General features: G+C 38.0%; 1 protein-coding gene across 1 annotated transcript in view; it reads right to left on the reverse strand.

Moving 5' to 3' along the window:
* The window catches only part of NCKAP5 (NCK associated protein 5), a 1035979-nt gene that overhangs the window by 877242 nt on the left and 138325 nt on the right, over positions 1-20412 (reverse strand). The window contains exon 2 of the mRNA XM_090279418.1: positions 975-1104. Within this exon, the coding sequence (XP_090135544.1) occupies positions 975-1043 (69 nt within the window). The 5' untranslated portion in view covers positions 1044-1104. The remainder of the gene's footprint in view (positions 1-974; positions 1105-20412) is intronic.

A 20412-nucleotide genomic window follows, 5' to 3' on the forward strand; every position in this document is an offset into this window, starting at 1 on the left:
AAAAAGTTTAATGCAATTCTTTTCTCAATCCTCAGAAACTCACACCTGTGAAGTTTTGTGATATGAAACTTCAGCAGTTATGGGGTAAATAGCTAATCTGTACATTGACAGGGTAGGATCTACAGCAACAGAGTGTAGGCGAAGTACTGATAAATCAATTCAACAGATATTTTACTGGGCACCTACTCTGATCCAGAGTCCGGGCCAGGTGCTGGGAGTACACAAATGAATAAAGCACATCCCTATACAACATGCAAACAAAGGAACCAAGCTGATTTCTATTTTAGTACATGAGCAAAAGGGAAAAGAGTGATTTTCTTGATTTGATTTGTTGCTCTATTTATAGGCATTATAGAATAGAAGAGGTAACCTGCACATCTTAGCTCAGAGACTGTGAATGACTAACCTTCAGAAATCAGTGACTTAGCTTATTTCCTTAGACTAACCAGATTCTCATACACAAAAGCAAACCCAACCAAGTAATTAAGAATGATTCTCATCAGCATTAAAACATTTAGAAGAAAGCTTTGGATAATTAAACTAATTTACATACCTAGGAAGATCTCAGTTTCTTCGCTCCTCAATAATTGAAGCTCTGTTGAATTCTTGTTCAACTTATCCCCAAAGTTAAGAAAAATGGGTGATGGAACAACTATATATAGGCTTGGCATCTGGCATCAGCTGTACAGTAGTGTTTTTGTATAGGTTAAAGTCTACTTCGGCTGGAATTAATGTAATTATATTTAATGTTGACAGATTATGACATTTGCCTATTAAGACACTATACAAACATTCCAATAATTTACTGGCTTTTGACTCTGTAAAAAATAAATGAAACAAAATCCCAGGGGGTATTGCTAATGGGGTAACTGGAATAGAGGTTTCAAAAGCACAGGGTTCAGGAAATAACAGTCAAAGAATAATGCATTTTAAGCCAAAACATATAGAGTGGTAAATGAATATTTAGTACTTACCACAAGACTGCTGTCTAGAGACAGCCTTTTTCCAAAGTCCCTTTTCTCAAGCTGTCTCTTTCCCTCCATGGGTGAAGTTATTTATTTTCCTTTGTGATTTATAAGAAATCCCCTTCTGTTTTCAGGGTCACTGCAAAAAGTGAACATGTTTTTCACTATCCACGTGAACAGTGTTTAGACCTTTGTTTTTAACTTTATAACTAGGAACAAGTGTTGAAGCCAAAAATTCCCAGACCTAAATAATAAGTATAGAACTGGGCTCTCTCAACTCTAAAAACCTCTACAGGATGCAAATGTCAGAATCATCTTTATAGAGGTCCCTGTGTTTTTATGGGTTTTGCTCGTGGTATTGGGAAATTGGTTTGCAGGTTGAATCAGCAGACTGCGGAAAAAAGCAAACAGTCCATTTCATGCCACACTTGCTCCACACCCGTCCTCTGTCTATCAGCCAGAATCATTCTGTTACTGTGCACATAGAAGCTTTCTGCAAATTCCATGAGAGCAAATGGACAAAATCACACTCCATAACCAAGAATTGTTGAGCCCAAAAACCAATGGTAGAAAACTGAAGCATGAAGAATATTGTTGATATTTCATTTAAAAATGTTTAATTTGAATATGTTTGAGGAGCATTATTGGATACATTTCCTTTGGGACAGGTTAATTCAGAAAGAATGGTGGAAGACACACATCATTATTGTCAATGAGCATTTGAACACCCAATGCATTCTGCCATATGAGACACAGTTAATCCCTGTACTCCACTGAGATTGATGGTTCTGGTTAGTAAGGCTATATTATATGTATTAAGCACTAGCTCCCAGTTTTCACCAAGATATAAAAGGCTCAAAGTACAAGAAATAGGTTTGAGTCCAGGCTTTCCTATTCACTAACTAAATGACCTTGAACAAGTCATTGTGCTTCTATAAAATTTATGTTTCCCAACAGCAATTAACAGCAATCAAATGATGTATGTAAAAATGGTTTAAAGGCAATTAATTATAACCTACATGTATGTGTTATAATTATACACAGACTATGTTACAAACAACTTAACCTTAAATGCTAGTTGACATAATTTGTCTTTGATGATTCAGAGGCACTTCAAGATGTAGAAATGCTCATATTCTGCCCAAAACACATAGCCAATGTACTGCTGATATAGAAGAGCTGGACTTAATAAAATACTATACCAATCAGTTTTTAATAAAGTTGAAAGGAAATATTGTTCACAACTCTCAAATGCTCCATCTCTGAAGAGGATGCAACAGACTGTACTTTACAGACTACACAACATGTGGTCTCTTTCTCTTGGTTTCCTCCACCAGGAAGAGAATTGAGACAGCTGTGTCCCAGAGTCTGCCCAAATTATAGTCAATTGTAGGAAACTGATGGACCCCTTTTCCAGCTATTGGCTCCCTCCTCCATCTCAGTCATTCCATCTCTCATTTTTCAGAAACTCTAAATTTAATTCATTACCAGTCCACTCAGAAACTCCTCGGAGTCTATTCTGAATTCAGAATAAAGTCCATTTTTCAACATCATGCTCAAGGTCTACTTCTTGCCAACTAGTCTTTTACAATCCCAGACACACTAGGCGCATTCCTGAGACCATGCTTTTGATCATACCTCTCACCTCCATCTCGTCTATTCCTCCCATTGCTCCAGTGCCTGGCTCAAGTCCCACCTCCTTCACAATACCTTCCCAGTCACTCCATTTGGCATCTTTTCCTCCCAAGTTTCATACAAGTCCTTAGGGACTGAACCTATTAATCACCATCATCACCTAGAATAGGTCTTTAAATATAGTAAGTTCTTAATATCTGCTTTTTAGTAGAACGTAGTCATTAAAAACAAACTCTCAGAAACATTTTTCAGAATTAAATTAACTCTGTACTATTACTATTGACAAAACTACCAGTCAAGCGAAATTTGTTGTGGGCTCATCTTTTCCACGTTTAGCTGTTCCCACTCATTTTTCAGCCCCCTCCTCACCTCAGTGACTGGATGTACTGGTAGCTAGGAATACTCTTTGTAATAATGAACCCAGCTAGAGAGACTAATCAGACACTGATATTTCCCCCTTGATAAAAAACATGCCTCCTAAGTCTTATTCCAAAGAGCCTTGGAGTTTGATGAGTCATGACAGATGATCTTTGGACATTTAGCATGTATTTATTAAGTGATGACTATGGAGGATTCAGTACTTAGATATTGATGACACAGCCATGTATAAGAGAGTCTTCATGAAACTGACATTCTAATGGGATGATATAGAAAATAAATAAACAAACAAGCAAATAACTCCAAATGGTGACAGGTATCTGCTCTGAGGAAATAATCCCCAGTAGGTGGTGTAACAGTGTCAAGTATGTGGACCAGGAGAATATTTTAAATAGAATGGCAATGGTGGGAGCCAGCCATGCGGATAAAATATGGGTGAAGAGAATGCCAGGTAGACAGACCAGTCTCTCTGCTGGGAAGGAGCTGGGAAAGTTTTGTGTGTCCCAGAACAAGGGACCAGTTCCTTAGGAACAAAGCAAGCTAGGAGGAGAATGTATGAGAGAAGTTCCAAGATGTAAGCAACAATTATGCATACAGGGTCTTGTTGGCCAAGGGAACTTGTTTGTTCAAAACACAGTGTTTAATCTTAGGGTTTGATTTTCTAATTTAATCTTCACTAGCTGATAACATTAAACAAATTATTTGACCTATTTAAGTTTCAGTTGATTCAGCTGTAAAATGACAGTAGTAAGACCTTCTTCATAGGAAGATTAGTATGGTGATTAATGAGATGGTACATTTAAAGAGCAATGCCTGATAGGTATTAGATAAGCTTTAAGTATTAGATATGTTGGTTGTCCCTTCTGGTAAATATGATGAAACTCATTAAGGAGCAACTCTGGTGACTGGATTTTATGCTCAGTAATAGGCTAATGAGGCTGTCATTTTGGAAAACAGGATCCTTTTGACAGTTCTCAAATAGCCTACTCTGCTATGTGGAAGGCTAATTATACATCTTAACCTGGTCAATTTCTCTTTATACTTTATGGTGCCAATTTTAGAGGCAGTGATTGACATTCAAAATATTTAGCAACTGATACACACAGGTATTGACCAATCAGAAGAACACAGTCTATGACAACAGGTACTATATATAACTGTAGCAGTGTGTACTAACCAAACTTCAGCCTAAGTGTATATGCTACCTCCCATCCCAAGAACTTGAAAATTTGTGTATTAAACCATAAGGCAATCATGGGAAAGCTCAAAGTAAAGTTACACAAAAGGATCAAAGCAACACCCAACCCCCCACCCCTCTAAAAAGTGAAGTGACAACCAGGATATATCAATATGAAAAGGGGAAGGATTCACAAAGGAAAAGTCAGGAAGGCTCATGTACTCCGCCTTCAGTAGTGTCAAGGAAGAAGCGTGTTCACATTTACATATACCCAGCAAGGACTGCAGGTCTAGAGCGGAAATGAGGATGTTACTTCCCAATGACACTTCGGTATTACATTGGCCATTTGTATCATCCAGCAAACTCTCTTGTTCAGAGAACACTGTCATTAAGGAACCTTCTAATTTTATTTGATTCCTATGTAGGTTTACTTAGAGAAGAATGTGCTGACCAGTAATATAAGTAGGAAATCTTTGGAAATTTATGTTTTTAGTACAAATTTGCAGTTTGGCATCTGACCCTTGATACTCATTAATTAGATATCTGCTCAGTATATTAGTCATCTTACACTGTCATAACAGAATACCACAGACTAGGTGGCTTAAATTATAGAAATTTATTTTCTCACAGTTCTGGAAGCCAGCTGTTGAGGAGCATGGTGCCTGTGGGGTTGGTTTCTGATAACGCATCTCTCCTTAGTTTGCATTTGGCTGCCTTCTCTCAGTGACTTCACATAGCCTTTCCTTCCCACACATGATTCTGGTGGATCCTCCTTTTCTTATAAGGACATCAGTCCTGTTGAATGAGGCCCCCACTCTTAAGACTTTATTTAACCTTAATTACTGCCTAAAAGTCCCAATTGCCAAATTTAGTAACATTGCAAGTTAGGGCTTGAGCATATGAATTTTCAGGGAATCTATTTCAGTCCATAAAGTTAGTTTCAGTCATATTTCAAAGCCTGATCACAGCTCCACGTACTAATAATCAAATTTCTGAGTCTAAACTACTGAGAGAAAACACTGGGTGTCACTGGCTACTCTCAGACCCTATCCCTCTCTGCTGGTTATTTCACTGTTGGGTTTCACCAGCACCACCACCACCATACTTTTCTCTGTATTGCAGGTCAAGAGGTGCAAACTAAATATCAAGATATCTTAGTCAGCTGGTCAAGTCAAGGCAGTGAGAGATCAGAAGGCAACAGGAAGACAGAAGCCATTCTACTTCCAGCTGCAGGTGACCAGCATCAACGGCAGTGAAATACAGGCTTCAGTGACTTCCCTGATATCCCCAACAGCTCAGCATAAGAAAAGGCAGCCAAAGATTCCTGGACTTTGAGCACCACTGCCTTATGCCTTTTGCTCCTTCACCCCTTCTAAAAGCATCACAACAATTTTCATGCATTAAATCCCTCTCTGCTTGAAATATCTAGAGTAGTTTCTCATTTCCAGTCTTGACAGGATTGATGTACACCCCATTGAGATATTTTTGGACATGCAGCCAGCTTTCCTTGCACTAGTCCTGTCTTTCTTCTTGTGAGCCTTCTGAAATAATAGCATGGACTTAAAAGTTCTTCAAGACTAAGTCCCTGGAGAGTATGGAAAGTATTTTATGTCCCATGTCCTCCTAGATAGTATAATGCCTTACGCATACCAGCATGACACACACTGAATGAGCACTGGTTGTTTGCATGAGTGAATAAATTAATGAATGTTTACAACTGTCTACGTGAACACCTAAAGAACAAGGCAGCAATACAACATTCCTAAAGTGAAGAAATGCTATACACATTTATTACATTGAAATTAATTTTTAGCCAAAGAAAATATTTTATCATGATTTTAAAACTATTATCAATCTAAAAATTATTCCTTAGGCCCTGCCTGCACCTACAAAGTACCATACCCTTTGTATTCGTGTCTTTTCTATAGCTTCTCACAATTCTGTTTATAAAGACACACAACTGCCCTTGAGTGATTATGGGTTGAAAGCCTCTCCCTCCCTGCGTGGGAGGAAAAATGGTCAGAGAGTTGAAGGAAGACAGGATATTAAGCATCTATTTTTCACTGATGGTCACTGATACTGATCTCCCCACCACCACCCCACATACATTTCTCTCTGGCTGATGAAAACAATATTTCTTGGTATCTGTAGAAATCTGAGCTGGTATTAATAAATTCTCTTTAATATTCCTCACAGATAATAATGGCCTTTCAGTGGTAGACAGAGCCTTCGATATTCCTAGAGATGTCAGTAATATTTTTTGCTAGACTTTGTTAGCAAACTGTACAATTTTCAATAACCAAATAACACATATCAATAAAATTTCAAAGGCACATTTCCTCATACGCAAATAGTCAACACAAATGGAGACACACACACTCACATGCACTGACACATACAAGCTTATACACACACATTCTGAGAATAGTTTTCTCCATCTCAATTTCTACCTCTTCACTTCTCCCACTCCCACCCCTGCTTTGGATTTTTAATAGTAGTGCCAGAGGAAATAGAGATACATGGTGGAGCCAAAACACATTGGAAGATTTGGCTCCTGGCTCTCTTTGCCATGTCAATTTAAATTTGAGCATGTTGCCTAACTTCTGTGAATCAACATTTGCTAATCATTTCTCAGCAGGTTATTGTGAGGTTCCAATGAGATTGTGTATGAAAAAGCCCTTCCTTGTCTAGATTCAATATATTTTTCAGTCAGTTTCATTAAGCAACAAAGAGTGTAAAATATGGTCATCTGCAGCCTCAGTAGCATCCAGAGAGCAGAGACTGTGTCAATCTCACTGGCATGTCCCCTGTAGCACCCACCACACTGGCGCCTACTAATGCTACAAAGAATAGCTTCCAAATTGAACACGCCAAAGACAAATCAAAAGGGCAGAGAGTTTCTTGTCCCTGACAAGACAGCTCAGCGGGTCTCCACACTGGCTGCTCCTTAGAATCACCTGGAAGCTTGTACAATACACCAATGAGCAGGCCCCATTGCAGATGGTGCAATCTCTATGGACACAGGCCCCAGGCACCAGAACATGGTGACAGCAGCCAGGGCTGGCCACTGCTACTTAGATCAGTGGTTCTTAAACTTTGCTGTGTATTAGGGTCTCCTGAAGAGTCGCTGAGGCCCGTCCCCAGCCCAAATAAATCAGGATCACTAGGAGTGGGACCCAGTCATTATTATTTTAAGATTCCAGAATGACTCCAGCAAGAAGCCAACTGAGTACCAGTTTGAGGGGAAAGTATTTCCCTTTGCTTGATCTCCTTCCCTTTCTCAAGGGCTAAGGGGCACATAGCTGGTGGCAGCAGCAACTGCCCTTTTTAGCCACCATTAACAATTCTTAATTGGCACACTACAAAGAAGATAAATATTAAATACAAACAATTTGGATCAGCACCTCCCCGCTATCCCATTCTCTCAGGCTCACTAACAGTCCTGCTGGTCTTTTGCTTTGTACAGAAATTACTGTTGAATAAAGAGAACTATCAAATCTAGGTTCCAAATTTATGTGCAGATATATTAGAAACGCAGAATGGGGCCATAACTTAGAGAATGAGGGAAAGAATGTCCAATATCAAGGACAAGAGGGACAGAAAACCATGACTCAAAGGCTTCCAAATTCCACTGCCTCCTTCCTCCCCACTGTTCTTCATTGTGAGCACCTTGCTCTCATTTCAAAGTACCCATAGTAGGAGGGGAAAAATACAAATTATAGATCTGTAAGATTTGCTCATAGCTACGGAATGTTTGAAACTCCTGTCAACCTTGTATTAAAATCTTTTCATCCCCATCTATTAAGCCTATGTGAAGGACAGCAGAGGGCTTATCGTACACTTTAAACACATGCACACAGCAGCTTCCTTTTGGAAGATACATTGGTTCAATAACCTGCAATTAATATACCCATTCATGAGGTATATAGGTAAAGATGTGTGTGTGCATGTACACATGTATGTGTATATGTGTGCATGTGTGAGAGTGCATGCGTGCATGTATGCACATGCACTCTGAGCTAACAGAAAACTGACATCTCCATTCTGAACAAGAGTATAAAAAATACCAAATTAAGTGATTTTCAATCATAATGCGTCTATTTAAATCCTGTTTGCACCCTGACACTGACTAAGAAGAATGCTAACACCCCCCCCTCCCAAAAAAAGCAGAGTCCATCCTTGCCAGGTAAATTCATGACTGGAAACACTCTCTCAGGGACATGATAACAACTTTTTTCTTTGAAGCAGAGAAAATGTTTGCATGATGAGGAAAACTGGTTTTAAAAAACATGGTTTCATGAGCTTATGCTTATTAAACTTCTCACTCTAAACGCTGTTCAGTAGCTTAGAGCTGATGATTTAAAAGCTGGACAGACCCCTTGTAATCACTGCCCCCTGGCCCCTTCCAGATAAATGGCCCCTCTAACACCGAGAACTAGGGAATACAGCAAAGTCTGGGTGTGGAAATCTTGGCTATTGTTCAACACGTAGCTTTGGTAAACTGAAACAGTTAAAAAATTGATATTAGTTTGAACTATGTTCCTTAGGAATGGAGAACAGGGAAAACTCTTAGAACCTCTAAAATGTCCAAAATTCAGTAATTTCAAACCCTTACCTTTTAAATCTTTTTAAAACTGAGGTATAACTCACATACTATAAAATTTACCTTTTTAAAGTGCACAATTCAGTCTCCACCCTTTCTATTAGTCAATACATCCTTATTTGCTACAGAAACTGGAGGTGGGCACCAAGAAGCTCCCTCGCTGCTGCTTGAGCTCCATCAAGCACGACTATCCCATGTCACCATTATTTTGGGTAGCAGCATCCTGGCCATGGTAAGGTAAATGCTTTAACTGAAAAGTTCTGTGACCTTTGAGCAATTTTAGTGACCTTAAGCAATTTAACACCTTGTCCTAAGTTTCCTTATGGATAAAATTAAGATAATAATAACAGCAATCACCTTAACAAAATTGCTCTGAGGATTAAAATGATGCCTGTTTTAAAATACTGGAGTAGATGCTCAATGACTGTTAGATATCACTCAACAGAATCCTTTTCAATCAAATTTCAGGAATACTTATTCCATATTTATTTTATTCCATACCCTGTGTTAGGCTTTAAAGAAGGAAAGAAGGGAGGGAATAGGGGAAGGGAGGGGAGAGAAGAGGAGGAAAGAAGGAGGAGGGAAGTGGAGGGAGGAGGGAAGTGGAGGGAGAAGGAGAAGGTGAAGGAGAGGAACAGAATGAAAGAAAGAAGTTGTGAAATACATATCCTCAAATTCCAAGAAAGTTTAAAATCTAAGAGGGAGTAATGATTTATATATTCATAGTAAAAAGTAAAAAAAAAAAAAAGAAGAAGAGGTAAACGAATGAAGGAATGAATGGTTTTAGCATAGAGGAGATTCACTTTCCATTTGGATAATCTTAGTAAACTTGCCTTTATGGTCATTCAAAGTATTTCCAGCTGATTTCCAGACACAATTGCTACATTTTTACAATGTATGAACTAAAAATTAAGGGATGGAATGAAAGGGGTTTCGACCAGGATAAGCATTTCAGCTATGGCTGCTCTTCTACAACCATCTGCTCTTTCTCTCCCAGTTTTTCTTTGTAAAGATTTTCCCTGCTGTTTAGTTCCCTCCTCTGCCTCTTCTCCATTTATCACTTTAGAAAGGTTTCTAGTTCATTACATGAAATGTCTACATGTTGCCCATAAACTCTTAAGGGAAGTCAGCATAGAAATGAAACAGATAAATAAATAACTTCTAAAAATAAATAAATTGTGCACATAACCCCAGTGGTTTGGAAGAATATTTAGATAAGTGACAAGGGAAAAGAATTTTCACACTGTGTCATCTGGTTACGCTAATGAGTTAATTAAATTAGAAAAATTCCACTGCCAAAAGCAAAAACATCTAAATACGTGAGATGCAGGGGGAATTATAGGCCATGCTACTAAATGAATTCTGTTCAAGCTGTTTTTTTTTCCTTTGAGAAGGCTGTAGAGAGCTACACTTAAAAAACCATCCAATTTCAAGAGTGTATTTTCCATCTGGGGCCAGTTGGGTAGCGTATGCTCTAAACTCTGCAAATCCCAGTGAGAGGAAACATGACTTGTTAAGAAAACAGTTTATGAAAAGCAATGTTTTGTAAAGATCCAGCTAAAGGTTTAACTGCAGTGTCCCCATATCTTGCTGAATTCATTATTTTCCATTAAATGCCTTTGCACACAGTGAAAAACCAAAATGATTCAGGAAATGAATATAGTAAAATAAATCTAAACCCAATACATTTTGCTAAGGCTTTAGCTGATCATTAGAGTATTTCCAGCTACCTGGAAGCTTTTTTCACTTTAAGAGGTTATTCACTCTTCTTTTTAGTCACTTCCTTCCACAACCCTTCTGTTCCAAATAATTCTGATGTGGGGGAAAAAAAGAAAGAAAGAAAGAAAAAAGCTTAGTAAATAAAGATTAAGGGATTAAGCCTTAAAAACCCATTACAGATAAGATAGAAAACAATAGAAATAATTCTTAATAAACCATAAAATGTAGAATGACATTAAACACATCCTATATAAAAGCAGCTGTCAAAATGAAATGTACAAGAAAAGTCTCAAAGATGTTTATCTTCTTCTATTTGGTGTTTAATTAAATTGAGAGTGCTATTCCCCTGTGGGGAGAAAGGTAAGCTAAAACATCTTTAAAAGGTAAAACAGGAGTTCTGGTCAAGATGGTTGTGTTAGAAACAAGAGAATCAATACTTCCCATAACCACACCAAAATTACAACTAAACTACAGAACAACAATCATTCAGAACTGCCTGAAATCTAGCTGAACATAAGTTCTATAACTAAGGATATGAAGAAGAAGCCAAATCAAGACTGGTAGGAAGGACAGAGATGTGAAACAGGCTCATCCCACACCCCTGTGTGGTGGTTAAAAATTAGGAGGGATATCTCAGCTCTAGAGGTCCCCCCTGAGGGGTGACAGGTCCTGGCCCCACATCAGAACCCCCAGCCCTATAACTTCTGGCTGTAAAAACCAGTAGGGTTGTGGCTGAGTGAGACAGAGGGCTGCTCGAGTCCCAGGTGTTCCTCTCAAAGGGCATGAGCACAGACTTACTTGGACTCATTTGCTCTGACCTCCAGTGATGGGGCAGCAGCTTAAAAGGTGCCAGGGACAGAAGGGGAAGAACCGGACTGTCTGGCTTCAAATGCTGGCAGAGGCCAATGCTTCACTGCTGAGCCCTACACCCACAGAGCCAGGAGGTGGACCCAACATCTGAGTCTCTATCCACCTCACTAGCACTGGTCACCCTGCCCTGGTGACTCCTTGAGACCTTGCCCCACCCAGCTTGCAGGTCCACCCAAGCTGTTTCCAGTGGCTTTTCCATAACAGCCTCTTTGGCTCATGTTTCTGACTTTCCTAAAATCTCTCAAACAAGCAGCATCTGGCCTCTGTATACCCCATACCGCTTGCTAAGTAGTCCCAGCCCGAGTACTAGCAGCAACCAGCCTTGGTTTACAACTTAGCCTCTTCTGGGCACCTACAAGCCCAACACAAGTAGCAGCCATCTGAAAATTGCTTTGTAGCTCATGCCGGGTGGCCCTGTACATGGCGCAGATGGTGGCTGACCTTGCACTTTCCAGGAGGCCCCAGACCCAGTGCACCTGGTGGACAGCTTCAGAAACAATGGATTACAACCCTACCACCTCCATGAGTGACAGATTCAAGGGGAAAACTTGGTGGACACCAAAGCCCCACTGAAGTGAGTCCTGTTCAGTGGGGTCGGGCCCTGCACAGCAGTTCCTCTGCTGTAGTGGCAGCCAGTTTTCACAACCAATTGGACTGGGGCTGAATCTCTTCCTGTGATGTGCCAGCAACAATCAAGGATCAAGGCTCAACTACAACAGGACAGAAAACACAGCTCAAATGGGGCACATCTGGAGTGCCAGCTTAGGTGACAGGGGAGGCTGCACCACTGGGCCCTACAGGACACCTACTACATAAAGCCACTCTACCAAGACTGGGAGAAGTAGCAGCTCTATCTAGTACACAGAAACAAACACAAGAAGCACCAAAATGAGGAGACAAAGAAACATGTCCCAAATAAAACTTTTTAAAAAGAGAGAAATCTCTAGAAAAAGAACTAAGGTAAGCAAGCTACCAGATACAGAGTTCAAAACAATGGCTTTAAGGATGCTCAAGGAAGTTAGTGAGAACCTCAGTATCATAAAAAAGGATATGAAAATAATAAAAAATAATCAGAAATGAAAGATATACTAACTGAAATGAAAAATAATTTACATATAGGGAATCAACAGTAGAGAATATGAAGCCTAGAACCAAATCAGCAATTTGAAATATAAGGAAACAGAAAACAATCAGAACAGAAAAAAAAAAAAATTAATCCAAAAAAATGACGATAGTGTAAGGACCTTCCAGGACAACTTCAAGCATACTGACATTTGCATCATGGGGGAACTGGAAGGAAGAGAGAGAGAGAGAGCAAGAAATTGAAAGCCTATTTGAAAAAATAATGATAAAAAACTTCCCTAACTAGTAAAGGAAATAGTTACACAAGTCCAAGAAACTCAGAGAATCCCAAACAAGATGAACCCAAAGAGGCCCACACTAAGACACATCATAATTAAAATAGCAAAGGCTAAAGACAAAGAGAGAAAGGCAGCAAAAAGAAGGCAGTTAGTTACCTGTAATGGAGCTCCCAAAGAGGGTTAGCTGATTTCTCAACAGAAAGTTTTCAGGCCAGAAGGAATTGTACAAAATATTTAAGGTTATAAAAAGCAAGAACCTACAACCAAGATTACTCTACCCATCAAAGTTATTGTTTAAAAGAGTTACCATATGACCCAGCAGGCCCTCTTCTGGAGAGCTACCAAAAATTTTTGAAAATATTTATTTGCATAGATAGATGTACCCCAATGTACATTGTAGCATTATTCACAGTGGCCAAGACATGGCAACAACCAGTGTCCTTTGATAGATGATTGGATAAAGAAGATGTGGTACATATATCGATATATAATGGAATCCTATTCGGCCATAAGAAAAGATAAAATACTGCCTTTTGCAACATCATGGATGGATCTTGAGAATATTATGCTAAACAAAATAAGTCAGCCAGAGAAAGCTAAGAACCATATGATTTCACTCATATGTGGGATATAAAACTGACACTCATAGACACAAACAATAGTATGGTGATTACCATAGGGAAAAGGGGGTGAGGGACTAGTAAATGGTAAAGTGGGCCAAACATATGTGATGGAAGATTATTTGACTTTGGGTGGTGGACACACAATGCAATATGCAAATCATGAATCATAGAAATGTACACTTGAAACCTATATAATTTGATTAACCAATGTCAATCCAATAAATTTAAAAATTACGTTTAAAAATCAAAGGACTGATAAAGAGCTTCCCAGATAAGAAAAAGCAAAAGGAGTTCATTACCACAAAACCAGTATTAAAAGAAATGTTAAAGATCTTTAAGAAGAAGAAAAGATCAAAATATGAATAAAATGGCAATAAATACGTATTTATCAACAATTACTTTAAATGCAAATGGATTAAATGCTCCTATCAAAAGACATATGGTGACTGAATGGACAACAAAACAAGACCCATACATATATTGCCCACAAGAGACTCACTTCAGATCAAAAGACACACAGACACTGAAAGTAAAAGAATGGAAAAAGATATTTCATGAAAATGAAAACAAACAAAAAGCTTGGATAGCAATACTTATACCAGACACGTAGACTTTAAAACAAAAGCTACATAACAAGAGACAAAGAAGGACCCAGCAGCTTCACTTCTGGGTATATATCCGAAGGAACCTAAAACACTACATTGAAAAGACATACACATACACGTTTATTGCAGCATTATTTACAAAAGCCAAGATATGGAAGATAAATGGATAAAGAAGTGGTACATATATACAATGGAATATGATTCAGCCATAAAAAAGAATAAAATCTTGCTATCTGCAACAACAGGGATGGACCTAGAGGGTATTATGCTAAGTGAAATAAGTGAGTCAGAAAGACAAATGCCAGATGACTTCACTTATATGTGGAATCTAAAAAACAAAATAAATAAACAAGAAGAATGGAAACAGACTCATAGATACAGAGAACATTTGACAGTTGCCAGATGGGAGATAGTGTCGGGGGATGTGTGAAAAAGATAAAGGGATTTAGAAATACAAACTGGTAGTTAAAGAATAGTCATGCAGATGTAAAGTACAGCATAAGTAATCGTCGGCAGCCGTCCGTCTCGAGAGACGATGGTGTAGCTTCTTAAGAGTCTATCTGCACCGCCGAGAATGGCTGTGCAGTCCGACTCAGCATAAGTAATACAGTTAATAATATTGTAATAACTATATTTGGTATCAGGTACAAGATTTATAAGGGTAATGATCACTTTGTAATTTACATAAATGTCTAATCGTGGGGTTGTACACCTGAAACTAATATAATATTGTATGTTAACTGTAATTGTAAAATAATAAAAATAAAACACACGTAAGGCTGAAAAAAATCTTTTAAGTACTCAGCTAAATTTTTTTTTTAAGTGAATTCTGGGTACTCATGTACACAAATAAAAATGCAAAAAAAAAAAAAAGTAAAATAGTCGAAGATCATCCCCTAAAATTGATAGCTAGAGTTTACTTTTCTTGTGCATGCCTGAATGTGTATGTGCATGTACTATATACCTACCCACACATGTACATATATGTGTATATATACACATGTGTGTATATGGTCATGTTCTCTCTTCTTGTTATCATTTCTCCCTGGTTAGGGGCAATAATAATTAAAACTTCTAGTGATATGGGCTTTTTTCTTTATGTGATGGATTGTTTCTTTGTATTTGGGCTCCGAAGGCTCAGGAAGAAAAGTTTTATGTATAGTTGGATAAAGCAGTGCATCTCAAATTCATGAATAGGAATAATTTGTGGATCTCATTAAAATGCAGATTCCGATTCAACAGGTCTGCAATAAAATATGGAGTTCTGTATAGGTGGATGCTTCTGGTCTATGAATTGTACTTTGATAGTAAAAGACCTGAAACTTAAAATAGAAAACTTCTCAGTGTTCTACCTGTAAGAGTGAAATTCCAAGAATTTTCTCATAAAGCTATGCTCATCTAGCTGGATGTTATGACTTTGTTCTTGACATAATATAAGATAATCCATGGACTACAGTTTAGATCATGTGCAACAATTCTTGTGTTAACCTCTACACAGGATAATTGGAAACCCAGATCATGAAGTGTAAATGGTTTCTTGCAGTCCCCCTCTTCCACTACCCATCAATAGTCATTGCCTCTAAAATAAATCTAACAAGGGGTGGCCCTGTCTTTACTTGATTCTACCACTGAAAGAAGCTCACACTGCTTTACACAGCAGTGCATTTCACATTTGAGAGTCTTTTTTAAAATCATTTTTTATTGTTATTATAATACAGTTGTCTCAGTTTTGTCCCCGTTGCCCTCCTCTGCCCATCCCCCACCCTGCTCCCACAATTGAATCATTAAAAAGTTTGAATTTGTCTCTTGGGTTCTCACCCACTGGCCATAGCTCTGTTCCCCAGAGCAAAGTTTTCTCTTTCTCAATCAGAATATTGCACATTTTTTAAACATTTTCTCTTGTATGAAAGTTTCCACAGTCTTCACCTTCCTTGTCATGGTTTAAGAAGCTTCCTAGAATTTGATAAAAATCTATGAGATAATAATGTTTTTTAGTCTGATTCTTTTTTAAAATTACATAAAAATATACATTTATTCTATTTGTCAAATATATAAGCAGTAAAAATTTATATAGATTATAATATTCAAGTTGCAGATTTCCTTTCTCCCCCTTTTTATTTCTCTCCCAGAGGTAATCATTCTAATCATTTTTCTATTTGTTCACTTGCAGAAATATGTAAGTATATAAATATTGATTTTTTTCTTCAATATAAATGGGATCAACACCTATTGTTCTGTGACTACATTTTTTTCACCTCATATTCAATGCATATGGGCCTAATTCATTTTTTTACAGCTTCATGTTATTCTATGAAATGAATTAGTAATGAATTGTTTAGTAACTTACAGACAGAAATTTCGATGGGTGCTGCTGTTTTCTGATTTGGGATGGTGCTGCCATAAGCACTTGTGTGGGCATATTTTCTGCCTGTGTAAGTTTCTATATAAAGTATAGGTTTCTGAATGTAGAATTACAATGTAAATTTGTTTTGAAGAGATTGTCTAGTAACCCTTAAAAATATTTTAAGAATGTATACTAGCAGTGTATAAGACTACCTATTTTCCATAGCAATTGCTGGATACAATCAATATTAAAACTATTCCAAACTGGTTGGTAAAAGAAAAAAAAAAGCTCTCATCACTTTAATTGACATTCATGATTACTGAGGTTGGGCATCTTTGTATGTATGTTGGTCATTTTTATTATTTTTCTCTGTATTGTCTGCTTAAACTATTTCTCCATTTTCTTGTTGCTTCTTTATTTCCTGCCTTATAGAAACTGTTAGTACATTTTAAATATTAATTCCTTGTTACAAGGTGTGTCAAATATTTTCTACCAGACTATCTCTTGGTTCTTCACTTTGCTCATTATTGTATAGATGTTTTAATTTATTTATAGTAAATCTATCAATCTTTTCCTTTATACTTCATAAACTGAAAGAACTTTTTCGATCATGTTTTCTTATTTTTATGGTACCATCTGAATATACTTTTGTGCATTGTGCAAAGCATAATTTGATTTTAAAAAGGATATTCATTAATTCTGTGATTGAAATTTTCCTCCACTGATTTAAAATGCCCCCTAATAATAACAAAGTCCAACATGTTTATGGTTCTTTTCCTTGACTCTTTCTTAAAAAATAAAAAAGAAACTGATCTATTTGTGTAGCTCTAATTACGAAGCTTTAGTAAATTTTAATATCTTACAGGTCAAATTCCCCTTGTTGTTTGTCTGTTGGAATTTTTCTTGGCTATTTGTGATCATTTTTTGTCTTCCAGTTGAACTTTAGGATCAACTTATTAAGTTCCACAAAGTGTACCATATTGATTTTTATCGGGTTAGATTAAATGTATAGATTATTTAGAAGAGAATTTACATCATTATATTCTTGAATCTTCTTGTTCAGTGATGGGAATTGTAATTGCCCTCATCCAAGGATGCTCTCTCTCCCTTTAGAAATGTGTCATCTGATGCTCTTCCAGTCTAGGGATGCTATCCATTTCTACACTCCATCAATCTGTAATGGCTTATGACTCTTTTGACCAACAGAACACAGCAAAATCATACTGAGATCTGGTGCCAGACCTTAAGATTACTTTAAACTTTTACCTTCTCTCTTGGAACCCTGAGACTAGCATGCTGTGAAGAAGTCCAGTCTAGCTCATTGCAGGAAAAGAATTAAGGAGCCCCACTGGACAGCTACACAAACTGTCAGATAACTAGGTGAGGCCATGTTGAAACCTTCTGCTCTAGTCAAACTCTCAAATGACCACAGCCATATGAGTTATCTCAATTGAGACCAAAGAAAGAACAATACAAATTGCCAACTCACAGAATTATGAGAAAAAAAAATAAGTCATTGCTGTTTTAAGTAATCAAGTATTAGAATGGTTTGTTATGCAATAATAGATCATTTAAATAGAATACATCTTCATTAATTTGGGTCACTGTCCATGTTCTTCAGTAAAGTGTTATAATCTTCATTAAATAGTGCTTGGGCATATCTTCCTTAAATCCTAAGTGCTTATGTTTTTGATGCTCTTGATGTTAAATACTTTTTTCAAATTACATTTTCTAATTGTTTATACATAATGTGTAAAAAAACTACTAATTAATAAACTTCAAATTTTGTTTAGCCATTTTCCTGAGTCGTCGGCAGCCGTCCGTCTCGAGAGACGATGGTGTAGCTTCTTAAGAGTCTATCTGCACCGCCGAGAATGGCTGTGCAGTCCGACTCGGGAGTGACACGGTATCTGTCTCCTCCCGTGTTGAATCGACATCTTGTGATGACGCTGAAGCTACAGAGCCTGGGCAGGGTAATATGGAGGGTCTGCTGTTGCCCATGCAGCAGACCCCCCCTCTCTTCGCAGCTGAAGGGTCCAAGGGAAAGACGGAGTCGATACAGCTTGGGTTCAGGTGCGCCGCAGGAGTTGCCGGTGTTGACTACAACGTCAAACCGCCTTAGGGACTCCGGCTCCGGATTTTCTGTCGGGGTTTACTCCCTTAGCCTTTCCCCTGAAGAGGTATGCCGCAAGGCAGCGGAGGTTTTTTGGAGTCAGAGTTTTCCTTCTCTGATGTACCCTGACTGGAAGATCGAACCAGCGACACTTAGCTCGCAGGCCGACGCTCAATCCACTGAGCTAAACCAGCCAGGGCAGCTAAACCAGCCAGGGCAAGCTGAGTACTCTTGCTAATTCTAAATATGCTTAGTTTATTTTATTGGATTTTTCTAGATAGAAATAGCAACAGTTTTGTTTTTCCTTTCCAATTTTTACAATTCTTATTTCTTTATTCATATTGTATTGGCTAGGAGAGCAAGTTGACAGTAGAAACTTTTGTTCCTTATTCCATTGGAATTAGTTGTATATTTTAATCAGAGAGTATGGGGTTGTTTTGTTTTTAGCTACCAATAACCAGACTGAGAAAATGTCTACATATTCCTGGACCCCTATAAGTGCTTTAAAATGTATCATTTTAATTTTTTTAATCTAAAAATTTAACATACCAAAAAGTACATAAAGTACCTAACATTGATGTACCCACTACCCTAATTTATCAAAGTTAACCTTTTGCCATATTTGTTTTAACCTCTCCTCCCTCTCCCCTTCCTTTCTTTTTCTTAAAAGAAATAAACCATTATCGATACAGTTACAACCCCATTAGCCACTGTTCTGCAGTAGTGAAGCATCCTGGCTATGCATGAATTATACTTTTACTATGTATATATGTACCAAGAAAAATAGACCGTTTTGTTTAATGTTTTTTTTTTTAATTTTAATATCCTTTATTGATGATGCAGTTACAGTTGTCCCAATTTCTTTTCCCTTTCTTCCTCTCCACCCAGTGACCCCCTTACCTCCAGTTGTCCCCACCCTTAGTCCATGCCCATTGGTTGTGCACATAGTTCTTCTCAACATCCCCCTGTCTAATCCCCACCCTCCTACTTTGCTTCTTAATTCCTGTACCATCTCCCTCCCTTTCCCCCGTTCCACCTCCCAGCTGACCTCCCCCCAATATGTTCCCCATACCTATAATTCTTTTCCTACTCTGGTTGCCTACTTAGTTTGCTTTTGTTTCGATTCCCTAGCTTCTGTTGTTGGTTGTTGTGATACAGTTTTCATTGTAATGTTCATTGTTTCGATCCTCTTTCTCCTAAACAAGTCCCTTTAATATTTCATATAACAGTGGTTTGGATCCAATGAACTCCTCCAGTTCTACTTTGTCCTGGAAGCACTTCCTCTGCCCTTCTCTTCTGAATGACAGCTTAGCTGGATAGAGTAATCGTGGTTGTAGGTTTTTGCTTTTCATTCCTTTGAATATTTCTTGCCAGTCCCTTCTTGCCTTCAGAGTTTCTTTTGAGAAATTAGCTGAATGTCTTATTGGGACACCGTTGTACGTAATTCTCTTCTTGTCTCTTGCTGCTTTTAAGATTCTCTCTTTATCCTTAATTTTTGACATTCTGATTATAATGTGTCTTGGTGTGGTTCTCCCAGGGTTCAGTTGTTTTGGAACTCTCTGTGCTTCCTGGACCTGTAAGTCTATTTCCTTCCCCAAGTTAGGGAAGTGTTGCTTCATTATTTTTTCACATAATTTTTCAATTTCTTGTTCTTCTTCTTCACCTTCTGGCAACCCTGTGATTCAGATGTTGGCCCGCTTATAGCTGTCCCATAGGTTTCTGAGCCTCTCACTTTCCTCACTTTTCATTTCCCCTTTCTGCACTGGTTGAAATGTTTGTTCCTTCCCTATGTTCTGATTTGTTGATTTAATCCCTGGTTTTCTTTCCCTCATTGTGGGGAACTAAAAAGTTCCTCAGCTGAAGTCTTACTAACTGGCATCCTAAAGTTCTGCTTGGCATGGCCTCACCATCCCATAATAGTTGTTTACTCCTTACTAGGGCAATGACCCTCTTTCTGTCCCTGTGATTGTTGTCCTGCGGTTTAACTCATATCTACCAGATAACGCCCAAGCTGCAGCT

The sequence above is a fragment of the Furipterus horrens genome, unplaced genomic scaffold (assembly GCF_987537825.1).
Source record: "Furipterus horrens unplaced genomic scaffold, mFurHor1.1.pri manual_scaffold_1, whole genome shotgun sequence".
NCBI lineage: Eukaryota > Metazoa > Chordata > Mammalia > Chiroptera > Furipteridae > Furipterus > Furipterus horrens.